Below are 25,927 nucleotides of genomic sequence, written 5' to 3'. Positions count from 1 at the left end.
TTCCTGTTCTTAAAGTAAGTTTCTTTAGTGAGTGTTTATTGGTAGTACCTGTTTTAGTATTTCTCGTTATTTGCACTTTGCTTCTCAAAAACTGATCATAGCAGATTTAGAAGTCCGCATTGACAATTACTTTCTCTAATCAATTTGGCACATTTTACTTGGGCTTCCATTGTAGCTGTTGGTAAGTTAGCTCTGAGTCTTATTGATGTTCCTTTGTTTAGGTATTGTGGTTTTTTTTTTTTTTTTGATGTTTTTAAGATCTCTTGTTTTTAATGTTTGTTCTTTCACTGTGATGTATCTCTGTTAATTTTTTAAAGATGCGATTTGAGTTTTTCAGTCTGAGAATTAGTGTCCTCACAGTCTGTTTGAATATTGACTCCTCTCCTTCATTTTCTGTTTTCTTCCTCTGGAGCTCTTAGTTGTTGGACCTTCTCACTTTATTGTCAGCTCTCTTAACCTTTCATATTTTTCATTTTTTAGGATTTCTCTACTGCATTCTGCACAGTTTCTTTAGACGCTCTTCTCTTTCTCTAGTTATCTCTTCATCTTTGTGTAGTGTGTTGTTTGACTTACCTTTTTATTTTTTCTAATTTCTTATGCTTATTTATAAGAGTGAGAAAGAGAGAGAGGCAGAGGGGAGAGAGAGAATCCTTAGCAGGCTCTGCACTGTCAGCACTGTGGGGCTTGAACTCACAAACTGAGATTATAACCTGAGCCGAAGTCAAGAGTCCGTGCCGCCCAGGCCACCTTTGTGTGACTTATCTTTAAAATTTTATGGTTTCAGTTATTTCATTTTTCATTACTAGAAGTTCCATTTGTATTTTAAGATGATGATTGTTGCTTAGTCATACTTTGATTACCCTCTTTTATTTCTTTAGTAAACAATGTATTTTATATTTTTGATAATTCTAACATTTTATTAGATATTTGATAATTTGAATATCTTAGGTTTTATGTTGTCATTTGTACATCTGTGGATCCTTGCTCATGATGGCTTGTTACCTTCTGTGTAAGTCATGAGGCACAGTTACTTTGTGAAAAATTCTTTGAAGGCTGGTTTAAAATTTTTTTTTAATGTTTATTTATTTTTGAGACAAAGACCGAGCATGAGCAGGGGAGGGGCAGAGAGAGAGGGAGACACAGAATCCAAAGCAGGCTCCAGGCTCTGAGCTTTTAGCACATAGCCTGACGCAGGGCTCGAACCCACAGACCATGAGATACTGACCTAAGCCAAAGTCAGACGCTTAACCGACTGAGCCACCCAGGTGCCCCTAAAGGCTGGTTCTAAAGTGTGTTCCTCTGCTTTTGCCAGGTCCCTGAGGTCACTGCCAACCTTGCGATGAAAATCTTAGCTTGTATTATTTTTTGTATGTGGTTAGTGTGACTTCTGGCCCCAACTCTGTGAGTTGGTAGCTTTATGACTAGGAATTCTCAGGGAAGATTTCTATTTTTCCCCCTTGTTTATCCACAGTCAAGGGCAAAACAGGCAAGTATTGCTGCTATTTACTTCTCTCATGCTGCTATTTTTCTAACCAGTGGGATTTCCTGGCCTTCGAGGAGCTTAGTCGTGTATTTAAAATATTATTTAAATAAATTCGATCCAGGATTTTGGTTATTAGGTATTGGGGGTTTCCTTGTTGTGTGTGGTCTGCTGTGTTGCCAGAAATGGAAGTCCTTTCTTTTTTTAGTTGGATAAATTTCACATAAAACATTTTGTAAGTTTAAGATGTATAGCCCTGTTGCTATGATATATTTATATATCGTAATATGGTTGCCTTTGTAGCCATATGCATCAAATAACATACAGTACAGTGTTATTGTCTTTACTGTATTGTCTGTAATATACTGTACATTAGATCTCTATGGCTTATTTACTGCTTGTTAGAAGTTTGTACTCTTGGAGCACCTGGTTGGCTCAGTTGGTTAAGTGTCTGACTTTTGATTTTGGCTCAGGTCATGATCTCACAGTCATGGGATTGAGCCCCATTTGACATTATGCTGGGCGTGGAGCCTGGTTGGAATTCTCTCTCACGCTCTCACTCTCCCCCTCTCTCTCTGCCCCTCCCCTGCTAATAGACACATGTGTACTCTTGCTTTCTCTCAAAATAAATAACCTGTGTGGCTTTTTGGATTCTACATGTAAGTGATATCATATAGTACTTGTTATTCTCTGACTTACCTCACTTAGAATAGTATGCTCAAGATTCTTCCATGTTGTTGCCAAATGGCTGAATATCCTCCTTTTTCATGGCCGAGCAATATTCCATCATGTATATGTACCACATCTTTTTTATTGATTCATCCATTGATGGGCATTTGGGTTGTTTCTATATATTGGCTATTGATTGTGAATAATGCTGTGATAAACATGATAATGTATGTATCTTGTTGAAATGCTGTCTTCATTTTCTTTGGGCATGTACACAGGGTGGAATTGCTAGATTGTATGGAAGATTTATTTTCATTTTTGGGGGGAACCTCCACATTATTTTCCATAGAAGTTGAAATAATTTAATTTACATTCCCACCAACAGAGTATAAGTGGCTCCTTTTTACCACATCCTCACTAGCAGGTATTATCTCCTGTCTTCTTGATAGCCATTCTGATAGATGTGAAGCGCTTATCTCATTGTGCTCTGGACTTGCATTTTACTGGCTTTTAGTGATGTTGAGCATCATCTCATGTGCCTGTTTGCCTTTAGATGTTGTTTTTGGAAAAAATGTCTTTTTTTGTTCTTGACATTAAAAAAAAAATTTTTTTAATGTTTATTTATTTTTGAGACAATGCGAGAGACAGAGTGCAAGCAGCAGAGGGGCAGACAGAGAGAGACACAGAATCTGAAGTGGGCTTCAGACAGAGGGAGACACAGAATCTGAGCTGTGAGCTCAGAGCCTGATGCAGGGCTCAAACTCACGAACCATGGGATCATGACCTGAGCCAAAGTCAGACGCTTAACTGACTGAGCCACTCAGGCGCTCCTGTTCTTGACATTTTAAAATCAGAAGTCTGTATGTATTTTGGATATTAATCCCTTATTTGCTAAATGGTTTGAGAATTTTTTCTCCCATTCTGAAAGGTTGTCTTCACTTTTTCTTTTGCTGCGGTCTTTTGAGTTTGATGTGGTCCCATTTATTGATTTTTTTTTCCTTTTGTCGTTTGTGTTTTTGACAGAGTGCACAAAAAATTATTGCCAACCAGTATTAATGAGCTTCTTCTGTACTTCTGGGAGTTTTATGATATTGGGTCTTATGTTTAAGTCTTTGATCCATTTTTAATTTGTGAGTTTTGTGAGATGGGGGACCACCTTCATTCTTCTGCGTATGTTTCTGCAATTTGCCCAGCATCATTTGTTGAAGAGACTATCCTTTCCCCAGTGAGTGTTCTTGGCTGCCTTTGAATGTTAGTTGACCACATATGCTGGGATTTAATTTTGGTTTCTTTATTCTGTTTCATTGGTGTATGTGTCTGTTTTTGTGCCAGAACCATACTGTTTTTATTACTCAGGCTTTATAGTATAGTTTGAAATCAGGAAGTGTGATGTGATACCTCTGGCTTTTTTCCTCAGGATGGCTTTGGCTATTAGAGGTCTTAGGTGGTTCCATACAAATTGTAGTATTTTTTTTTCTCTTTCTGTGAAGAATGCCTTTGGTATTTTGATGCCGATTATGTTGAATCTGTGGATGGCTTTAGGTAGTATGGCAGTGTTTACAAAGTGGACTCTTCCAATCATGTACATATAGTGTCTTTCCACTCATTTGTGTCTTTTTTGATTTCTTTCAGCAAAGTGTTCTCATTTTTGTTGTACAGATCTTTCATTTATTTGGTTAAATTTATTCCCAAGTATTTTTTTAACCTTAAATTCACATTTATTTAAAAATGCCAACTTTTAAAAATTAAGTTCTTTTTAATTTTAATTCCAGTATAGTTAATAATACAGTGTTATATTTGTTTCAGGTGTACAATATAGTAATTCAGTAATTCTAAACATTGCTCAATGCTCTGTACTCCTTATGATGTCTACTCTTAAATCTCTAAAACTTAATTCAAGTATTTCATTGTTTTTTTTTTTAAACGTTTATTTTTGAGAGACAGAGAGAGACAGAGAATGAGCAGGGGAGGGACAGAGAGAGAGGGAGACACAGAATCTGAAGCAGGCTCCAGGCTCTAAGATGTCAGCACAGAGCCTGACGCGGGGCTCGAACCCACGAACCATGAAATCATGACCTGAGCTGAAGTCAGTTGCGTAACTGACTGAGCCAGGCAGGCGCCCCAAGTATTTTATTGTTTTTGATGATTTTGTGAATGGAATGGTTTTCTTTTTCCAGTACTTCATCACTAATGTAAAATAATGGAACTGATTTCTATATCTTGATTTTGTATCTTGTCACATTATAGAAATTATTAATTCCAACAGTTTTAGACTTTTTAGGGTTTTCTGTATGTAAGATCATATCAACAAAAAATGATAATTTTAATTCTTCCTTTCCAATTTGATGCCTTTTGCAGAAATGGAAGTCTTGAGTAGATGGTTTCATTAGTTTTGTTTTTAGTATATGTGCAGAGGTGAAAAGTTGAAATAGAATTAGGAACCATCATCAGAATAGGTCTTTAAAAATCATGACTGGATCAGAGTGACCAAAATGAACAAATCAGGAGACTATAGATGCTGGAGAGGATGTGGAGAAACAGGAACCCTCTTGCACTGTTGGTGGGAGTGCAAACTGGTGCAGCCGCTCTGGAAAACAGTGTGGAGGTTCCTCAAAAAATTAAAAATAGACCTACCCTATGACCCAGCAGTAGCACTGCTAGGAATTTACCCAAGGGATACAGGAGTACTGAGGCATAGGGGCACTTGTACCCCAATGTTTATAGCAGCACTCTCAACAATAGCCAAATTACGGAAAGAGCCTAAATGTCCATCAACTGATGAATGGATAAAGAAATTGTGGTTTATATACACAATAGAGTACTACGTGGCAATGAGAAAGAATGAAATATGGCCCTTTGTAGCAACGTGGATGGAACTGGAGAGTGTTATGCTAAGTGAAATAAGCCATACAGAGAAAGACAGATACCATATGTGTTCACTTTTATGTGGATCCTGAGAAACTTAACAGGAACCCATGGGGGAGGGGAAGGAAAAAAAAAAAAAAGAGGTTAGAGTGGGAGAGAGCCAAAGCATAAGAGACTTTTAAAAACGGAGAACAAACTGAGGGCTGATGGGGGTGGGGGGAGGGGAGGGTGGGTGATGGGTATTGAAGAGGGAATCTTTTGGGATGAGCACTGGGTGTTGTATGGAAACCAATTTGACAATAAATTTCATATATTTAAAAAGAAAAAAAAATAAAAATCATGACTGGAGTTGTATCTGGATTGAGGTAGCTAATTCAGAAATTTGGGCTGAAAAAAATACTGGGTCCCAGAGCTGGATAGAGATCTAGCTAACATCTACAAATTTGAAGAAGTTACCAGGATAATAGCTATTTGCTTAATATAACTGCTGTTACAGATTTGTGCCTCTTCAACATTTTTCACTGTTGCCCGCCATAAGCAACTGTGACCTCACATATATCAGAGTACTGCTCTAACACATCTTTCATCTTTATTTTAGGAATTGATTGTATTTAATGCTTCATTTGTTATTTAAAGCAATAAAGAATTTATAGTAAGTTTTCAACTGGGTGAGTTTTTGGATAATTCCTTGTGTGTTTTTTTTCTGAAGTGTGTTGCCAGACTAACTTTGTCAGTCATTTATATGGTCATTGTTATGTTGTATCTACTTATTAATCCAAGAGAGTGAGACTTCAGGGCCATCCTTTTCTAGTTGGAGAACAGTTAAGATTGATTAGCTTCAGTTTTTCTGCCTATTTATATGAGATATTGGAGTGAGGGGAACAAACTATTGGAACAGAGAACTTACAATTCTTTTAATAAGAAAAGATGATAGTGGAGATAAAAAATACAAGAAAAATCTTTTGATCTCACTATCCAGAAATAATCACTATTAATATTTTGACATATTTTATTACATTTTTAGATTAAAGTTGACATAGTTTTATAACTTCCATCACTTATTGGTACAAACTTTTCCAGTTATATTAAATACTCTTTCAGAACTTTTAAATGCATAAAATGCTCTCTTCTGGATAAAATAACTTACCTATTTTTTTTATTTTGGACATTTGGATTATTGCTAACTTTTTGCTTTTGTAAATAATGCTATAGTGAGCATTCTTGGCAAACACATTTGTGCATATCTTGGATTATTCCTTAAGATATTTTTTAAGACTACCTATTTGCGAGTAATAAAGTATAAATACTTCTATGGTTCTTGTACGTAATGCTAAGTTATGCTCCAGGATTATTATATGAACTAGTTTATACTCCTCTATTATCAGTGAGTGAGAATACCCATTTTACCACATCTTTTCCAAAATGGGATAATCTTATGGTAATAATGACCTAAAAAATAATTAGATGAGGTTTACTTTTTTGATTACTAATGAGGTTAACATTTTTAATATTTGTTTATTTTTTTTTTTAATTTTTTTTTTCAACGTTTATTTATTTTTGGGACAGAGAGAGACAGAGCATGAACTGGGGAGGGGCAGAGAGAGAGGGAGACACAGAATCGGAAACAGGCTCCAGGCTCTGAGCCGTCAGCCCAGAGCCCGACGCGGGGCTGGAACTCCCGGACCGCGAGATCGTGACCTGGCTGAAGTCGGACGCTTAACCGACTGCGCCACCCAGGCGCCCAATATTTGTTTATTTTTTAAATGTATTCTGGAACCTGCTTGATAAGGGTGTTCTAAATTTTTAAACATTTTTATTTTTTTTATTTTGGGAGAGAGAGACAGAGAGAGAGAGAGAGAGAGAGAGAGAGCGAGCATGAGCAGGGGAGGGGCACAGAAAGAGGGAGGCACAGAATCTGAAGCAGGCTCTAGGCTCTGAGCTATCCGCACAGAGCCTGTTGTGGGGCTTGAACTCTTAAATGGTGAGACCGTGACCTGAGCCGAAGTGGGATGCTCAACCGACTGAGCCACCCATGCACCCCTATAAGGGCTTTTTAAAATGTATTTTTCCTCAGTAACATGTGGATCTATTTTTTTGATTTGTATATGATGAAATGTATTAACCAATTGATGGTTATATGTGTTATTAGCTTTTGCTTTTTAATCTTGGTTATAAAATACTTTATATCATCAAACTTCTAAATATATACCTTTTCATTATGATTTCTCTCCCCTCATCCCTTTTAAATGTTTAGAATACCTTTCCTCAACCCATGATCCAGTAGTCACCTATATTCTGTGTACTGTATTGTGTACTGGTGTCTTTATAGTTAAAAAAAAAAATCCATTTGGGATTTATTCTGGTGAGATACAGAGAAGTGATTTCCACCCCCTGCCCTAAACATTTAAATAACTGTCTCAGCATGATTTTGATGATCTTTACTACTCCCATTGTTTTGAAATGCTATCTTGGTTATATGCTGCTATCGTGTATATACTGGAATTTGAAATTTTGTTAATTCAGACTTCATGTTTTTCTATCTTATGGTTTGGGAAATAGGCCACTGTTTTTGTAGTTCTTTATTACTAGTGAGTTTGAACCATTGACTGTTTTATTGACCATCCCTGTTTTCTTAGTTGTGTTGCCTGTTCAGGTCTTTTCCTCATATTTCTATTAGTAGTTGGTAGTTACATCAATTTGTAGAAATTCTTTATGTATTTGGAATAGCATTATATATGCATTATAACCACTTTTCCCTAGACTCTGATTTGAAGTTTCACTTGATGTTAAGTTTGAATATATAGGTTTCCCCCACTATTCAAAAGTAGAACATACTGAAACCTTTTTTGAGCCAAAATGGCATAAAGTGAAGGGTATCCCTTGCTTTCCAAAACTTTATGTTATACCACTTTACTTTTACAAAAGACATACATTAGTATCTGTAATCGCTAATCAGGAGAAATCCGATTTTGTTCTATTTTGTGAAAAAAGCTATCACTGTACAACAGAGGCTTTTTGAAGTGGTGTAAAGTTAGCTTTCAGAAAGTGAGGATACCTGTAGTTGAACTATCCATCTTTATTGTGTGTGTGTGTGTTTTAATCTTAACAAGGTCTTAGCATTTACTGTGTTCCAAGCACTGTTTGAGGCACTTGACATTCATCCTAGGCAAAATACACAGAGATTTCTGGAGTTTACATTTGAGAAGCTCTTATGTACCCTAGGTTCATAAAAATATTCACTTTTTTTTTTTCCTTAAAAGTGTGTAGGTTTTGCTTTTTCACTTTTTAGTTCATCCACCTGGAATTTATTTTTGTATAGTATGAAGTAGGAAGTCTAGTTTATTCCATGTGGGTAGCCAGTTTTCCTAGCATCATTTATTGACTAATAACATTGTTTCTCCACTGTCTTATAGGGTCACATCTGTTGGATATCAAGTTTCTGCATTTGTGTGGATTTATTTCTGTGTCCTTTGTGTTTATTTTTATATTTCTGTGTCTTTGGCACCTGTACCACCCTCTTAGTTACTATATCCTTATAATAAGCCTTGATACCATAGATCTGCCCTGTTCTTCCACAAAATTGTTTGACCTATTCTTAGCCCTTGGCTTTTTCATATGCATTTTAGAATCAGCTGTATGCCGCAGTTATTTCTTTGATTGTGCCTGTGTTCTTTTTTCAGGGCTGCTACTTGTTGTGTCAGGGTAAAATCCTGGTGCATTGGTGGTGTCTTCTGGGTTTAATAGTTGTGATATTTGAACTTCCTTTGCAGCTGCTTGCTTGCTTTATCATCTTCTCTTTTCGTTCTGTCTTCCTTTTCCTGTGGCCACTTAAAAGAGTATTTTAAAAATACATTTTTGGGGCGCCTGGGTGGCGCAGTCGGTTAAGCGTCCGACTTCAGCCAGGTCACGATCTCGCGGTCCGTGAGTTGGAGCCCCACGTCAGGCTCTGGGCTGATGGCTCAGAGCCTGGAGCCTGTTTCCGATTCTGTGTCTCCCTCTCTCTCTGCCCCTCCCCCGTTCATGCTCTGTCTCTCTCTGTCCCAAAAATAAATAAACGTTGAAAAAAAAAAATTAAAAAAAAAAATACATTTTTAACTTCAAAAAGTATATTATCGCGGGGGGGGTAACAAATTATAGAAGAGTGTATAAATAAAGCAAAAGGTTCAAGTCCCTCTAATAGCAGTTTGCTGAGAGTTTCCAGTTATTTTTCTGGGTATGTACAAAGCATTGTTTATAAAAGCAAAAAAAAAAAAAAATGGTCATATGCATTTTATTTCATTTAATATTTAAAAGGCAGTCTTCTTTAGTTCTGACTCCTTCCTTTTGATGGCTGCGTGGTATTTTTATACAGTAATTTAACCAATTCCCTTTTGGTGGACTTGTAAGTATCTATTTGCTTTTTGATCTTTGTAGCTATTTTCAAATACTGCTAGTCCCCATTGGCAAAGCAGAGGTTGTATGGTTTATTTTCCATCTCCCTAATGCCTCCACTTTCTTTTCAAAGGGTATTAGTGAAGTTGTATCAAAAGCTCTTCTATTGACTTTTTAAGAAGTCATTCTATTTTTTTCATCATAGGGTATTCTTTAATCTCCATCCCTGATATCACCCATCCCCCGACTCACCTCCCCTCTGATGACTGTTAGTTTGCTCTGTATGTTTAAGAATGTGTTTCCTGCTTGTCTTTCTCTATTTTTTCCTTTGCTCATTTGTTTCTTAAATTATACATAGGAGTGAAACCATAAGGTATTTATTTGTCTGTCTCTGACTTATTTCACTCAGCATTGTACCCTAGCTCTATTCATGTTGTTGGAAATGGCAAAATGTCATTCTTTTTTATAGCTGAATAATATTCCAATGTATATACATATACCACATCTTTATTCATTCACCTATCAATGGACACTTGGGCTGCTTCCATAATTTGGATATTGTAAATAATGCTTCTGTAAACATAGTGTTGCATATATTCCTTTGAATTAGTCTTTTTGTATTTTTGGGTAAATACCCAGTAGTGAGATTCCTGGACTGTAGGTTAGCTCTATTTTTAATTTTTTTAGTAACCTCCATATATATGGTTTTCCACGATGGCTGTACACATTTGTATTCCTACCAGCAGTGCAAGAGGGTTCCTTTTTCTCCACATCGTTGCCAAGACTTGTTTCTTGTGTTTTTTATTTTAGCCATTCTGATCTGTGTGAAGTGATACCTTACTGTAGTTTCAATTTGCATTTCCCTCCCTGATGAGTGATGTTGAGCACCTTTTCATGTGTCTTTTGGCCATCTGGGTGTCTTTTTTTGTAGAAATGTCTGTTCATATCTTCCGTCCATTTTTTTTTCTCTTTTTTTTTTTTTTAATTTTTTTTTAACATTTACTTATTTTTGAGACAGAGAGAGACAGAGCGTGAATGGGGGAGGGGCAGAGAGAGAGAGGGAGACACAGAATCGGAAGCAGGCTCCAGGCTCTGAGCCATCAGCCCAGAGCCCGACGCGGGGCTCGAACTCACGGACCACGAGATCGTGACCTGAGCCGAAGTCGGACGCTCAACCGACTGAGCCACCCAGGCGCCCCCTTCCGTCCATTTTTAAATTGCATTATTTGTGGGGTTTTTTGTTTGGAGTTGTATAAGTTTGTTATATATTTTGGGTGCTAACTCTTTATTAGATGTGTCATTTGCAGATATCCCATTACATAGGTTGCTTTTTAGTTTTGTTGATTGTTTCCTTTGCTGTGCAGAGGCTATTGATTTATTTATTTTTTGCTTTTATTTGCCTTGCCTCAGGAGACCTATCTAGAAAAATATTGCTGCAGCCAATATTAGAGTGATTACTACCTGTGCCCTCTTCTAGGATTTTTATGGTTTCAGGTCTCACATAAGGTATTTAATCCATTTTGAGTTTAGTTTTGTGTATGGTGAAAGAAAGTGGTCCAGTTTCATTCTTTGGCATGTGGCTGTCCAGGTTTCCCAACACAATTTGTTGAAGAGACTTTATAATCGTTCCTCCTTTGTTAGAGGGTACTTGACCATATAATTGTGGGTTTATTTCTGGATTTTCTGTTTTATTCTGTTGATCTATGTATCTGTTTTTATGCCAGTCCTATACTGTTTTAATTACTACCACTTTGTAATGCAACTTGAAATTTGGGATTGTGATTAACTCCAGTTTTGTTTTTCATTTTTAAGATGGCTTTGGCTATTTGAGGTCTGTATAGTTCCATACAAATTTTAGGATTGTTTGGGTTCTGTGAAAAATGCTGTTGGTATTTTGCTAAGGATTGCATTGAATGTGTAGATTGCTTTGGGTAGTTAAAACATTTTAACAATGTTTGTTTTCCCAGTCCATGAGCATGAAACGTCTTTCCATTTCTTTGTGTTGTCTTCACTTTCTTTCATCAGTGTTTTAATGTTTTTAGAGTACAGGTTTTTACCTCTTTGGTTAGGTTTATTCCTAAGTATCTTATTATTTTTGGTGTGTTGTAAGTGAGATTGTTTTCTTAATTTCTCTTTCTGCTATTTCATTATTATGGTATAGAAATGCAACAGATTTCTGTGTATTGATATTTGTATTCTGCAGCTTGACTAAATTCTTTGGTTAGTTATAGCAGTTTTTTGGTGGAGTCTTTAGGGTTTTCTATATAGGGTATCATGTCTTCTGCAAATAGTGAAAGCTTTACTTTTTCCTTACCAATTGGATACCTTTTATTTCTTTTTGTTGTCGATTGCTGTGACTAGGACTTCCCATACTATGTTGAATAAAAGTGGTGAGAGTAGACATCATTGTCTTGTTTGTGATGTTTGGGGGAAAACTTCTCAGTTTTTCCCCATTGAGTATAATGTTAGCTGTGGGCTTTTAGTATAAGACCTTTATTATGTTGAGGTATGTTCCTTCTAGACCTCCCTTGTTGAGGGCTTTTATCGTGAATGTATATTGTACTTTGTCAAATGCTTTTTCTGCATCTATTGAGATGATCATTTTTTTATCCTTTTTTTTTAATGATGCGATGTATCACATAGATTGATTTTTTAATATTGAGCTACTGTTGCATCCTGAGAATAAATCCCAGTTGATCATGGTGTATAACTTTTTAAGTAAATTGTTGGATTTGATTTGCTAAAATTTTGTTGAAGATTTTTGCATCTGTATTCATCAGAGATACTGGCTTAAAGTTCTCTTTTTAGTGGTGCCTTTATCTGGTTTTGGTATCAGGGATACTGGCCTTCTAGAATGAATTTGAAAGTCTTCCTTTTGTATTTTTTCAAATAGTTTGAGAAGAATGGGTATTAACACTTCTTTAAATTCACCTGTGAAATCACCTGGTCCTGGATTTTGGTTTTGTGGGAATTTTTTTGATTACTGATTGAATTTCATTGCTGGTGATTGGTCTGTTCAAATTTTCTTTTTTTTTAAAGTTATTTTGTGTGTGAGAGAGAGAAAGTGTGTGCATGTACAAGTGAGGGAAGGGGCAGAGAAAGGAGGCAGGAGAGAATCCCAAGTAGGCTCCCCATTTGTCAGTGCAAGCCCGATATGGGGCTCATTCTGAGATCATGACCTGAGTCGAAATCACCAGTTGGTTGCTTAGCTGACAGAGACACCCAGGTGCCCGGTCTATTCAAATTTTCTATTTCTTGCTGCTTTAGCTTTGGTAGGTTATATGTTTCTAGGAATTTATGCATTTAAGTTGTCCAGTTTGTTGGCATGTAGGTTTTCATAATAGTCTGTCATGATTGTATTTCTGTGGTGTTTGTTGATATTTCTCCTCTTAGTAATTTTATTTGGGTTCTCTCTCTTTTTTGTAAAGAGTCTTCCTTCTATTACTTTTGTAAGTTTCTATATCTTTATTTCTTGTTTAATCTTTATTATTTCCTTCCTTTTGCTGTGGTTGAGTTTTTTTTTTTTTTTTTTTTTTTTTTTTTTTCTGGCTCCTTAGGTGTAAAGTTAGGTTGTTTGAGATTCTTTTTGCTTCTTAAGGTACGCCAGTATTACTATAAACTTTCCCCTTAGAAGCACTTTTGCTGCATCCCAAAGATTTTAGACCTTTGTGCTTTCATTTTCTTTAGTTTCCATGTATGTTTTTATTTCTTTTTTGCTTTCTTGGTTGACCTGTTCATTGTTTAATAGCATGTTATTTAAGCCCCATGTTTTTGTGCTCTTTCCAGATTTTTTTCTTGGGGCTGATTTGTAGTTTAATAGTGTTGTGGTCAGAAAAGATGAAGCATGGTATGACTTTCATTTTTTTTAAATTTGTTGAGAGTTTTTTTGGTGGGCTAATATGTAATCTCTTCTGGAGAATGTTCCATGTGCACTTGAAAAGAATGTGTAGTCTGCTGTTTTAAGGTGGAGTGTTCTGAATATGTTTGTTAAATTCATACGGTCCAGTGTATCATTCAAAGCCACTGTTTTCCTTTTTGATTTTCTGTGTTGATGATCTGTCCATTGATGCGCTTGGGGTGTAGAAGTCCTCTACTATTACCATATTGTATTACTATTAATTGTTCCTTCATGTTTGTTGTTAACTGTTTTATGTATTTGGATGCCTCCATGTTGGGTGCATAAATATTTATAATTATATTTTCTTGGATTGTCCACCTCATTATTACTTAGGGCACTTTTTTGTCTCTTGTTGCAGTCTTTGTTTTAAAGTCTCTTGTCCGACATAAGTATTTCTACCCTGGCTTTCTTTGTCATCCATTTGCATGATAAATGTTTCTCTGTCTACTCTGCAGGTGGCTTTTGGTCTGAAATGAGTCTCTTGTAAGCACCATATAGATGGGTATTGTTTTTATATCCACTCTGTCACCCTATCCATGCTCTTTGATTAGAGCATTTAGTCCATTTACATTCTAAGTAATTATTGATAGGTATTTATTGCCATTCTTAAATTTATTTTCTGGTTGTTACTATAGATTTTCTTTGATTCTTTCTTCTCTTGGGTGTCTTTCATGGTTTGTTGGCTTTTTTAGTGATATAGTTGGATACCCCTCTCTATTCTTGCATGTTTATTACTGGATTGTGATTTGTCATTATCATCGCGGTTGTATATGACATTTTCTACATATAGCAGTCTATATTAAGTTGATCACTGCTTAAGTTTAAACCTATTTTTTATTCCTCTCCCTCCCACCTTTCAGGTATATATTGTCACATTTTTCATCCTTTTATTTTATGAATCCCTTGACTGATTTTTACAGAAATACTTATTTTTACTGTTTTTGTGCTTTTTATTTTTCATATTCTCATTTAGGGTCTTTCCTTTCCACTCAAAGAGTCCTCTTTAAGATTTCTTGTAGGGCTGGTTTAATAGTCTTTTTGTCTGAGAAACTCTATTTTTATTTTAAGTAGGCTTCACACCCAACATGGAGCCTAATGCAGGGCTTGAACTCATGACCCCAAGATCAAGACCTGAGCTGAGATCAGGAGTCAGACGCTTGACTGACTCCTCCACCAGGTACCCTTGTTGGAGAAACTCTGTGTCTCTTTCGATTCTGAATAGTAGCCTTTCTGGATAGAGTATTCTTGGCTGCAGATTTTTCCCTTTTAGCACTTTGAATATATCATGCAACTTCCTTCTGGCCTGCAGAGTTGCTGCTGAAAAATTTGCTTAAAGCCTATGGGGTTTCCCTTGTATGAAACTGTCTTTTCTCTGGCTGCTTTAAAATTTTTTTCTTTATCCCTACCTTTTGCCATTTTAATTACTATGTGTCTTGGTGTGGACCTCTTTGGTTTCATTTTTTTTTGGGGGGGGGTGGATCTCTGTGCCTCCTGGATTTGCATATATGTTTCCTTCCCCAGATAAGGGAAGTTTTCAGTTATTATTTCTTCAGATACATTTTCTTCCCTCTTACCTCTCTCTTCTTCTGAGATCCCTATAATGTGGATGTTATTAGGCTTGATGGAGTTGCTGAGTTCCCTAATAATGTACTCAATTAACATAATTTTCTTTCCTCTCCTTTGCTCAGCTTGATTACTTTCTATTACTCTATCTTCTAGGTCATTAATTCATTTGTCTGCCTCATCTAGCCTACTATTCTATCCAAGTGTATTTTTAGTTTCATTTATTGTGTTCTATATTTTTGTTTAATTTTTTGTAATGTTTATTTATTTTGGAGACAGAGACACAGAGCACAAGTGGGGGAAGGGCAGAGAATGAGGGAAACACAGAATCCAAAGCAGGCTCCAGGCTCTGAGCTGTCAGCACAGAACCTGACAACAGGGCTTGAACCCATGAACCGTGAGAGCTGAGGTCGACACTTAACTGACAGCCACCTAGGCGCCCCTCATTTATTGTATTCTTGATCTCAGGTTCTTTTTTATGTCTGGTTAAGGGTCTCACTGATATCTCCACTCTTCTCCAGTCCAGTAAGTATCTTTATGATCATTACCTTAAATTCTCTATCAGACATAGTACTTACATCCATTTTGCTTTGATCTCTTGCTGTGGTTTGGTCCTGTTCTTTCATTTGGGAGATATTTCTCTGTCTTCTTATTTTGTTTGACTTTGTGTAGCTGTTCCTGTGTGTTGGGAAGTCAGCTACTTCTCTTGCTCTTAGCGATAACAACCTTATGAAAAAGAGGTCCTGTAGTGCCCTGTAGTACAGTGTCCCCTGTTTCCCAGGGCCTGGTGCTTCAGGGCTTGTTTGCTCTGTGTTTTGTTTGTGCTCTGCTGTTGAATCTTGGTTTCTTTTTCCTTCAGTCCAGTTGTTGATGCTGTCTTTACTTCTTATGAGTAGCAAGGTGTGCAGTGGTCTTGTTGTGAAATTACACTGCTGCTGGAAATGAGGTCCTGCGCAACAGGTGGTTTAGAACATGTGTTATTGGCAGAGTTTGCACCATGCCTGTGGGGGAGGGGTCTTGTAGCACCAGCACTCAGGAGCATGACTAGGAAGCGCTGATCTGCTGAAGCATACGTGGCGGGGCTTGGCATAAGCAAGTTAGGTAGCATGAATCTACACAGTGCTGGTTTCCACAGATGGCCGTTGTTTATGCTGGGGGACAGGGGAGGAAAATGGCACCTGCTAGCTCCTTTGTTCCTGGAGGGGTCTCCCCGTGATCCTTGTCTCTCCAGGCCATGTTCTGAGATGAGCAAATCACTGTATCTTGTCTGCCCCTGGCATTTTTCAAATTGCTGGTTCTGCACTGCATCTGCATGGCTGTTTTTCGTGCCGTCTTTCTTAAGGCAGGGACTCTGTCTCCTAATGCCTGAGCCCAGCATGCCGAGTTTTTAAATTCTAGGTTTTAAGTCCTGTTGGTTTTAAGAACTAATGAAATTTCAAAGGCAAATATGGAGATTTGTCCTCCCTGTTGGCAGCCTCCCTAGTGTGAAAGTCTGTTTTCTGCTCTTCTCTGCGCCACTGGCTCCTTCTCCACTGTGGCTGGCTGCCATCCCTTTTGCTCCCAGGCTGTGTCTTCACGCTTTATACCTTCTTAGATGTGGCCTCTTCCCTGCCTTTAGTTGTGGAGTTTGTTCTGCCAGTCCTTGGGTTGTTTCCTGGGTTGTTTCTACTGATAGTGTGATCTGGTTATATCTGTGGGAGGATCCAAACTTTGGGTCCTCTTACTCTGACTTCTTCCCAGCCAATCTCTCCTATTTACTTTTTAGGGCCCTGGCAAATAGCTTTCTTTGGTTGAAAGAGTTAACAATTACCCTTGGTGTAAATTATTCAGTTTAGTGCTATCTGTATTTTACTAAAAAATACTTAAATGTTTTTTTGTTTTGTTTTGTGTTTATGTAAAAACACATAAAAACACGTGTAAAAAACACATGTGGTATTCTGGAGGGGAGAGTGTGGTTTAGTGGTAAAGGTAGCAGTCAGGTTGAAGAATTGAGGAATGAGTGAATTTGAGAAAATGGGAGATGGAGAGCCTAAGTAGTACTTTACCATACACTAGAGGAGGAAGAGAGGAGTTCTTGGCATTTCGAGTTTTGTTGGTGTTAGGCCTTTTGAAAGATGTTAAAGTTGAATACCTGTCTTACATAATTTGTCCTTTTCTTAACGTTCCTAGCCTCCACCAGGCACTGTGAAAATGCCCAATGTACCTAGTACACAACCAGCAATAATGAAACCAACAGAGGAACATCCAGCCTATACACAGATTGCAAAGGTTAGTTCATGTTACAGTGTAAATTTGTATTGGAAATTAAAGTATCAGTAACATCTTCAGAGCAAAAGAATTCTTTATATGTTGCCTTATTTAATTTTAACTTTCTTTTCAATATGTGTGAGCTAGTAACATTTGCTTTATTCTGTTATTACCAGTTACTGAATTCATAGATCTTCTTGGTGTACAGTTTGTTTAGGGAAAGTTTTATTGCCTCTGGTTTCGTTTTTTAATGCCTAGTACTATTATAGTACCGATGATACTATAATTGGAAGTATAATGTTGTATAGTATAGTATAATGATACTATAATTGGAGGTATAATGTTGGAAGAGAGTTACCATGGCTAAGCAAAGGACAGTGATTGGAAGCAGCAGGTGGCAAAAATATGAGAATAAAGGAGACAAATAGGATACCTCATTTTACATAAAAGCAGATGGAGTTACAAACCAGACTTTCTTAATCATATCCTTCTTTCATCTCATTGTCTTTTAAAATAGAAGATGTTATACATATTCTTGCATTGGAAACTGAATGTACCATTTAAGCAATTCTTAAGAGGCAATTCAGTTGTCATTTTTTCCATTTTTTTTCCAGTTCCCTTTGTTCTTCATTCTCATTTAGGCACAGAGGTCACCTTAATTTTATTTTCCCAATTACCTTAGGACTCTGACTAATCTTATTGAGAGAATTTTGTCCTGTCCTAATGTGTCCCACATTCTCACTGATGGTTTTCATAACCAAAAGACCCAAAATGAGCCAAGTATCTCCATAATATTTTCTGAAACTATAACCTTGAGCGAATTACTGTATTTTGGAAGAGCATTTGAATTAAGTTTCTAGCATTGTACAGTTGTACTCTTGATCTTGGGGTTGTGATTTTAAGCCCAATGTTGGGTGTAGATATTACTAAAAAAAATAATAAATAAACTTAAAATTTTCTAAGATTGTAGAGGGAGAGATAGTAGATAGCATAGCAGTGTTACAACTCTAAAAACCTATTCATGTGTTGATTTTTATTATTACTATTTTTTAAGGAACATGCCTTGGCCCAAGCTGAACTTCTTAAGCGCCAAGAAGAACTAGAAAGAAAAGCAGCAGAATTAGATCGTCGAGAACGAGAAATGCAAAATCTCAGTCAACATGGTAGTATCCAAAGAAGTTTGAAATGAAAATAACTTAAACACTTTAAATAATGCTTGTGCTAGCTCTAAGTCCTTTGGTTTGTGGATAAAGCCATGCCCTATTTTCCTGTTGTAGCAAGATCAGAAAGCAGATTTCCTACTTGTTGCTTTGTAGCTTTCTGATATTGGCTGATTTACATAGTCTTTTGATTAAAACACTGTTAGCCTTATAACACAGAAAGTGAATGTGAATATGATAATTTTGGGTTTTAGCCAGGAGCCTGATTCTGTACTTGGGCCCTTGTTGAGTCTGTTGAAGTTTTGTAAGTACCTGGAAGTGTGCCCTAAATTTGACTCTTAACTTCTTGTTTAGTCAGTCCAGTTTCGAATTATCTGCCCCAGTCCTCACAAGTATAACTTATCTGTCAAATTGTGTTTAAAAAATGTTTGGTGTGGGGCTCAGTTGGTTAAGTGTTGGTCTTTGGCTCAGGTCATGATCTCGTGATTCGTGGGTTTGAGCCCCACGTTGGGCTTTGTGCTGACAGCTCAGAGCCTGGAGCCTGCTTCGGATTCTCTGTCTCCTTCTCTGTCTGCCCCTCCCTGCTCATGCTCTGTCTCTCAAAAATAAATAGATGTTAAAAAAAATTTTTTTTAAATGTCTGCTGTGACTCTGGGAAGCATTGGGGTTCTCCATGATGCCAAGGAAGTAAGTGATGAATTGATCATTTGCTGTGAAATCTAGACTGTGAGTATCAAAAGCCACTTCAAGGGAATATCTTAGGGAAAGATAGCAGTGTCTGCTTAAGAAGGGTTGAAGAGCTAGACAGATCATTGGTATTATGTCTAGGATAGTGATAGAATAACAGGGCTAGGTCAACAACAATATACTGAACTATCTCTTCCTTATCTTAGAATGTGTAACCCTAAGTCCGGAAAGACAGTGTAAGCTTTCACTCATATGTGGAATTTAAGAAACAAAACCAGTAATCATAGGGGTAAAAAAAGAGAGGAAAACGAAGGAACAGGCTCAACTGTGGAGAACAAACTGATGATTACCAGAGGGGAGGTAGAGGAGGGGATGGGTTGGGTATGTGGTGGGGATTAAGGAGTGCACTTGTGATCAGCACCGGGTGTTGTTTGGAAGTGTTAAACCACCTAATTGTACACCTGAAACTAATACTACACTGTATGTTAACTCACAAATTTAAATAAAAACTAAAAATATAGTGGTCTTGGAATATCAAAAAAAAAAATTGTAAGTCTAGGACCTTGTGAGGACACATTCATCCTTGGCCGTTTTGTTGATGGCAACATTAGAGATAATATCTATAAAATGAGAAACTAAAGGTTTATTTGAGATCAGTGTATCTGAAATACCTGTAATAAAATCTGTCCTTTGTCCTTGGTATTGACTAATACAAGTTATTTCTATGAGAGCTATTTTAGTAAAGATAGTCAAAAAGAGTGGGAAATTAAAAGTTAGACTTGGCAGTGTGCTTTACATGTAAGTACTTACCATCTATTAACTCGTTTAATTATCATTGTTATTCCCTGAAGGGTGGTATAATTGATATTCTATTGTTATTTCTACTCTGAAATTTATGAAGAAACATAAGATTTTATAGATGTAGAAAGTCTTTAGAAGTTTAAGGTGCCCAAGACCCCCTAGCCAGTAAGTGACTAGGCACTTATGTTTTTGGATCCTAGTTCTTCTATTACTATTCACTGCTGCTCTCAACTAGTATGAGACTTGTATGAGAAATGTATACGAAATTGGAAAAAAATTAGGAACAGTGCAGACAAGTTGGGAAGAATAAGACATAGGTCATTCTTTTTTTCCACTGTAAAATTTTCTTAGTCTATATAAAGTGTATAAAATCTAATGTTCACAAATTATGGCATATAATATCTAAAATGAGAAGTGGCCTTTAGGTGCTATTTTTACCTTCTGTTGTTAATGTTTTGACTTCTTGCTTTAATTTTTTTTTTTTATTCCTCCCACCACTTCCCAAGCCCTATTTTCAATTTCATTTCTTTATATAGACATATTTTCCCTCCTCATAGCTTGAATTTGTTTTTCCTCTAGGTTTTTGAAGGTGCTATATAATTCCTGAGCTTCCTTTTCTTGACTGTTTCATGTTTTCTCCTAGTTCCGTGGTTTTCTTACATGTATGTTTTGAATGTTACTTTTTCATACTTCGAGATTTCTAGATTTGATTCTTTAGCAGTAGTGAATCTTGTGTTTCTTCATGGAGTTAATAGTAGAAAACTCAAAAAAAAAATAGTAGAAAACTCAAAAGATTCAGAAGCTGGTCTTCCTTCTCCACATGGGCTAGGAATTATATTCAAAGACTTAAGATGCTGAGGAGGAAATTGTAGATCTTTAAAAACTGCATGGACTTCACATGAGAGCCAGACTCTTAGGATTTTGAAATAAGTCTGTTTTTAGGGTAGAGTCACAGTGTATGTCTTGGGGCTCGTTTTGTTTCTTGTGTCAACTGTACATAAATGGTTCCTGCTAAATGCTATATGACACTGGAAAAGTATTTTACCATCTAATGTTTTCTAAAGTGGTACTTTGTGAACTTTTTTTAAAGAAGATTTTATTTTTAAGTGATCTCTACACCTAATGCTGGACTTGAACCCACAACCCTAGATCAAGAGTCAGGTGCTCTACTGACTGAGCCAGCCAGGTGCCCCTACTCTGGGGAAATTTTTAAAAATGCAAAGCTTGGCTTTCAAAGTTGTATGAATAGAGGATTGTAGAGATGTAGTATTAGATCTGTAAAACATTTATTAAAAGAACAGATAATTTTCTTTATTATGAAACTAAAGAGTCACACATATTTGTCCTAATGTAAATTTTATTTTTAATTTGCAGGCAGAAAAAATAATTGGCCACCTCTTCCTGGCAATTTTCCTGTGGGACCTTGTTTTTATCAGGATTTTTCTGTAGACATTCCTGTAGAATTCCAGAAGACAGTAAAGATTATGTACTACTTATGGATGTGTGAGTATACAATAATTATTTATTTGTTCAACAGAGTTCATGTTTTATTGTCAAAAACTACCTTTTTTGGAATTTGTATTTTAAGGATATTATTATAAACAGGTCTTTTTCTATAGCTCTTAATTTTCAGAGTGGAACACACTTAGATACCTCAAAATTGCAATTTATGTGACATTCTAAGCTAAGGAGAACTGGCATTCTTTTGAGGAAAGGACTTCTCTGTCACATATATAGTATTTCTTGAGGTAAAAGGAATAGGTGCAAAATACTATATAGATAATATTTGTTTTAGAAAATTATGTCTACTATTTTTATACAAATGAAGGCCATTTAAAAATTCTGTTGAAGCGTTAGGACTATTTTTAAAAGGGCCTTAAAGTATTAGAATATTAGAATTTTTCTTAGAGCTTTGAGCACAGTTTAGTTTTCATTTTTAGGTGGGTATAAGCACTTTTATTATTGGAAGTACCTAGTTAATGTAGGATATTTTACTGAATAGAACATTAGGACATAGGTTTTAGGCTGTGATGCTTGCATAGCTTTGAGTATAACTACAACTTATGGAATACTCAAAATGTCAAGCTGTTAACAATTTGTTCTGTGTACACAGAATTCCCACTTAATCTGTTTCACTTTTATTCCAAACGTTAGTCTAAGCCCCATTTAATACTATGTTAGTAGGACAGGTATAGCTGTCATGAACTTTCACCTGCCTAACTGTTGGGTTAATGGATAATTTGTAGTGTACATTCTTGATGGAGGAAATTTATGTGTTAGTATGTTATTAGGGAACTTTTTTCCCCCTCCCCTAAATAAACGAGACCATTTTCCTCAAAATCTTTAGGAGCATTCTTCACATAGGTGAAGTTGCTTTGGACTGTGAGTAGCGGTTTCTTACGGATACTACCTTCTTAACTCTTAGTTTCTCTTTGAAATCTCGTTGTTGTAGTATCTTTTGCTAAATCCCCAGTGTCCATAGTATTATATACTTTTAATACTAAAGGTTTTGGTTTTGTATGTGTATGTATAAACAGATCATGTATTTTATTTATTTAATATATAATATATGCATTTATTTAATAATTAGTTTTTGGGGCGCCTGGGTGGTGCAGTCGGTTAAGCGTCCGACTTCAGCCAGGTCACGATCTCGCGGTCCGTGAGTTCGAGCCCCGCATCAGGCTCTGGGCTGATGGCTCAGAGCCTGGAGCCTGTTTCCGATTCTGTGTCTCCCTCTCTCTCTGCTCCTCCCCCGTTCATGCTCTGTCTCTCTCTGTCCCAAAAATAAATAAACATTGAAAAAAAAAATAATAATTAGTTTTTAATGGGCAGACATTGGCCTAGCATTTTTAGGTATAGGTTCTATGACTTAGTGGAAAAACATAGTTTGGATGGGAGAGGTGGGGGTTGGAAGAATATTCTGCAAGGAATTTGGTAAATAGAGATTGAATGGGAAAGGTGATTAATTTTAACTGAGTGGCTAACTAAAGTGCTAGTTGTTTAGAGTTAGGCGTGTTTTGTTTTATAAATTTATCACTTTCTGAGGTTTTTAGAAGTAATACAGTATCTCTTAATCCTGTTGAGCTGACAGATCTCTTAACTTTATTTAAAGAGGACTCATTATATGAAGAAGCATCTAGAAACATCTAGTACCAGCTCAGTAATCTTTTTAGATTTCATAGAATGGAGGTACTTTTAATAAGCTATTTTCAAGTAGTGTCAACCTGTTAATGATTTCAAGAGTTGACTAGTGCTTTCACACTGTAGTAGTAATGATAATGAAAGAGAACATTTATTGAGGATTTATTTGTGCCAGGAACACTGCAAATCACTTTGTATACATGATGTTATTAACTCCTAACTATACTGTGAAACAGGTACTGTATTATCTAGTTTTATGGATAAGGAAACCAAAGCTTGGAGAATTTGAGTAACTTGTTCAAGATTACACAGAAATTAGGGTGGCAGTTGGATAGCTTGATTCTAGAGTCCAGAATATAGAATTCAATGTTATGCCACCTACAAAGTACCAAAATGAAGACGTAATTCACATTTTAAACCCAAATAAGATGAAGATATACTTTGAAAGGTTCTTTTCTTGAAACAAATAATTTTACTCTATAAAGGTATTGAAGCAATTAGAATGATCACATGAAATGAATCTTAACCTTTTTGAGTATATTCTTGAATTAAAAAAAAGGAAAACAAGTCCTTCATTTTTTTTTTTTAATTTATTTATTTTTGAGAGAAACAAATATGGTGTGAGCGGGGGAGGGCAGATAGAGAGGGAGACAGAATCCCAAGCAGGCTCTATGCTTATCAGCACAGAGCCTGATGTGGGGCTTGAACTCATGAAACCAAGAGATCATGAGCTGAGCCAAAACCAAGAATCAGACGCTGAACCAACTGAGCCACCCAGGTGCCTCATCAAGCCTTTTAAAGTTCAGTTAGTGAAGATAATTATCCTGTTTAAAAGCTGTTTATGTTAGGTGTCTATGTTGTAAGGCAGAGCTTATCAAGAAGTGTATTGTTGGGGCACCTGGGTGGCTCAGTTGGTTTAGTGTCTGACTTCAGCTCAGGTCGTGAACTCCCAATTCATGAGTTTGAGCCCCATGTCAGGGTCTGTGCTAACCCTCCAGGTTAGGGCCTGGAGCCTGCTTCACATTCTCTGTCTCCCTCTCTCTCTGCTCCTCCCCTGTTCGTTCTCTCTCTCTCTCTCTCTCTCTCTCAAAAATAAACATTAAAAAAATATATATTGTAGTGATAGTTGTAAATTTAGGTCCACCAATAGAAGATTTGAGTGCTTAATAAAGCATATAGAAATAATGTATGAAGTAGAGTCATTCAACTTGGAAATCATGTAAAGAAAATGCCCAAAAAGCTTCTTTAAATGTTACCTGTACACCTGGAATTCACCAAGTGGATTGGAATGGGATTGAAATTAGGAATATAGAATCATGTATTTCACATTGCCTTGCCTTTCTATATATTTTCGTGATCACTGTATAAGTGGACTGATTGTTTAGTAAGTAGGCCTGAACATTTTACTTTATTTTGGGATACAAATAAGTGATTTATTTATCATGGTTTTTGGTTACTATGAAACATTCAGAAAAAAATTTTAATAGATTGCCAAAAATTAAATTATATTTGATCTATATTTGGAAGAATTTTTATGAACTTTAAATACACATATCCATATTGTTTCTTTCTTTAAGTGAATTAGGAGATGAAACTTTAAAAATTATTTCTCTTAAGATTGAAATTTAAAGTGTTGTGAATATTTCAAACTTTTCTTAGGCAGTTGGATGCTCTTTAGTGTTAAAAATAATAATTTTCCGTTTCATGGTATTTTAAAATCTGCTTTTAAGCCATTGACAGAACAGCTTTTATTTTGAACCAAAAGGTCTTGAGTAAATTTATAAGTAAGCTAGCTTTTCTGAGTTAGAAATCCTAATGGTAATAAAGTTAATTTTGAATAGTTTTCTCTGTGTAATAGAGCAGAGTGGAGGCTTTTTTTTCTTTATTTATTTTGAGAGAGAGAGTGTGAGCGAGGGAGAGACAGAAAGAGGGAGAGAGAGCATCCCAGCTAGGCTTCACATTCAGCGCAGAGCCCGACGTGGAGCTTGATCCCATGAACCATGAGATCATGACCTGAGCCGATATCAAGAGTGGAACACCTAAATGACCGAGCCAACCAGGTGTCCCTGGAATTTAATTTTTATTTATTTACTTATTTATTTAATGTTTAAAAATCATTGTTTAAATGTGTAATTTTGAGAGAGAGTAAGCCAGCCAGCAGTGCTCATTTGTGTGTGGAGGAGGGCCAGAGAGAGAGGATAAGAGAATCCCAAGGAGGCTCTGTGCTGTTAGTGCAGAGCTCAAAGCAGGGCTGGATCTCTTGAACCCGTGAGATCATGACCTGAGCAGAAATCAAGAGTTGGACGCTTAACTGACTAAGCCATCCAAGCGCCCCTATAATGGAATTAGAAATGTGGAAGAGCTCCTGTTTATCTTCAGATGAGAAATGGAAACAGAGGTTGATTAGCTCATTAGTTTATCTCTATAACCTAGGTGTCTTTACTTTTCTGCTAGCCCTCTTACTGTAGAGTTTGTGTATTTATCTAGTTGTTAAGGCAAATTCAGAGGCATACCAGGATGTATGTTTTTATCTTGTTTTATTAATATGTTTAAAAAAAACATTTAAAAGATTTTAAAGTTTTTATTGTAAGTTGAGATTTTCATATTTAGATTTACTAGCTTATTTTTTAGTGTTTGTTTATTTTGAGAGTCAGAACTCGAGTGGAGGAGGGGCAGAGAGAGAAGGAGAGAGGGAGAATCCCAAGAAGGTTCCACAGGGTTCAGTGTGCAGAGAGAGTGAGGCACAGGGCTCCAGCTCACAAACTGTGAGATCATGACCTGAGCCACGATCAAGAGTCAGATGCTTAACTGACTGAGCTATTCAGCCACCCCTCGTTTATTTTTAATTCAAGTAGTAGCGTGTTGGCATATTTTTGTTGTATTGGTAGTTTACACTGAACATTATTTTAACTTTTGAAAAAAATGTATTTCCTTTAATGCAGCCTGTGAATAAATTTTTTAAATCCTTTTAAAAAGTTACTAATTATAACGGGTAAATGTAGTTCTTTAGGATCAAAGCATAGTTACATGATACTCACACTCTTT

The 25,927-nt window shown here is 36.4% G+C and overlaps 1 protein-coding gene across 2 annotated transcripts in view; it reads left to right on the top strand.

The window, feature by feature from the left end:
- SCAMP1 (secretory carrier membrane protein 1) overlaps positions 1-25,927 on the top strand; it is a 131,361-nt gene that overhangs the window by 36,801 nt on the left and 68,633 nt on the right. For both annotated transcript variants that reach the window (XM_025924300.2, XM_025924299.2), the window contains 3 exons: positions 17,016-17,114; positions 18,148-18,256; positions 21,116-21,244. In XM_025924300.2, the coding sequence (XP_025780085.1) occupies positions 17,016-17,114; positions 18,148-18,256; positions 21,116-21,244 (337 nt within the window). The remainder of the gene's footprint in view (positions 1-17,015; positions 17,115-18,147; positions 18,257-21,115; positions 21,245-25,927) is intronic.

This window comes from Puma concolor, chromosome A1 (assembly GCF_028749965.1).
Source record: "Puma concolor isolate L17-30 chromosome A1, mPumCon1.1.hap2, whole genome shotgun sequence".
Classification (NCBI taxonomy): Eukaryota; Metazoa; Chordata; class Mammalia; order Carnivora; family Felidae; genus Puma; species Puma concolor.
Note: the sequence above shows the minus strand (reverse complement) of the source record. Positions and strands in the feature narration are given on the sequence as shown.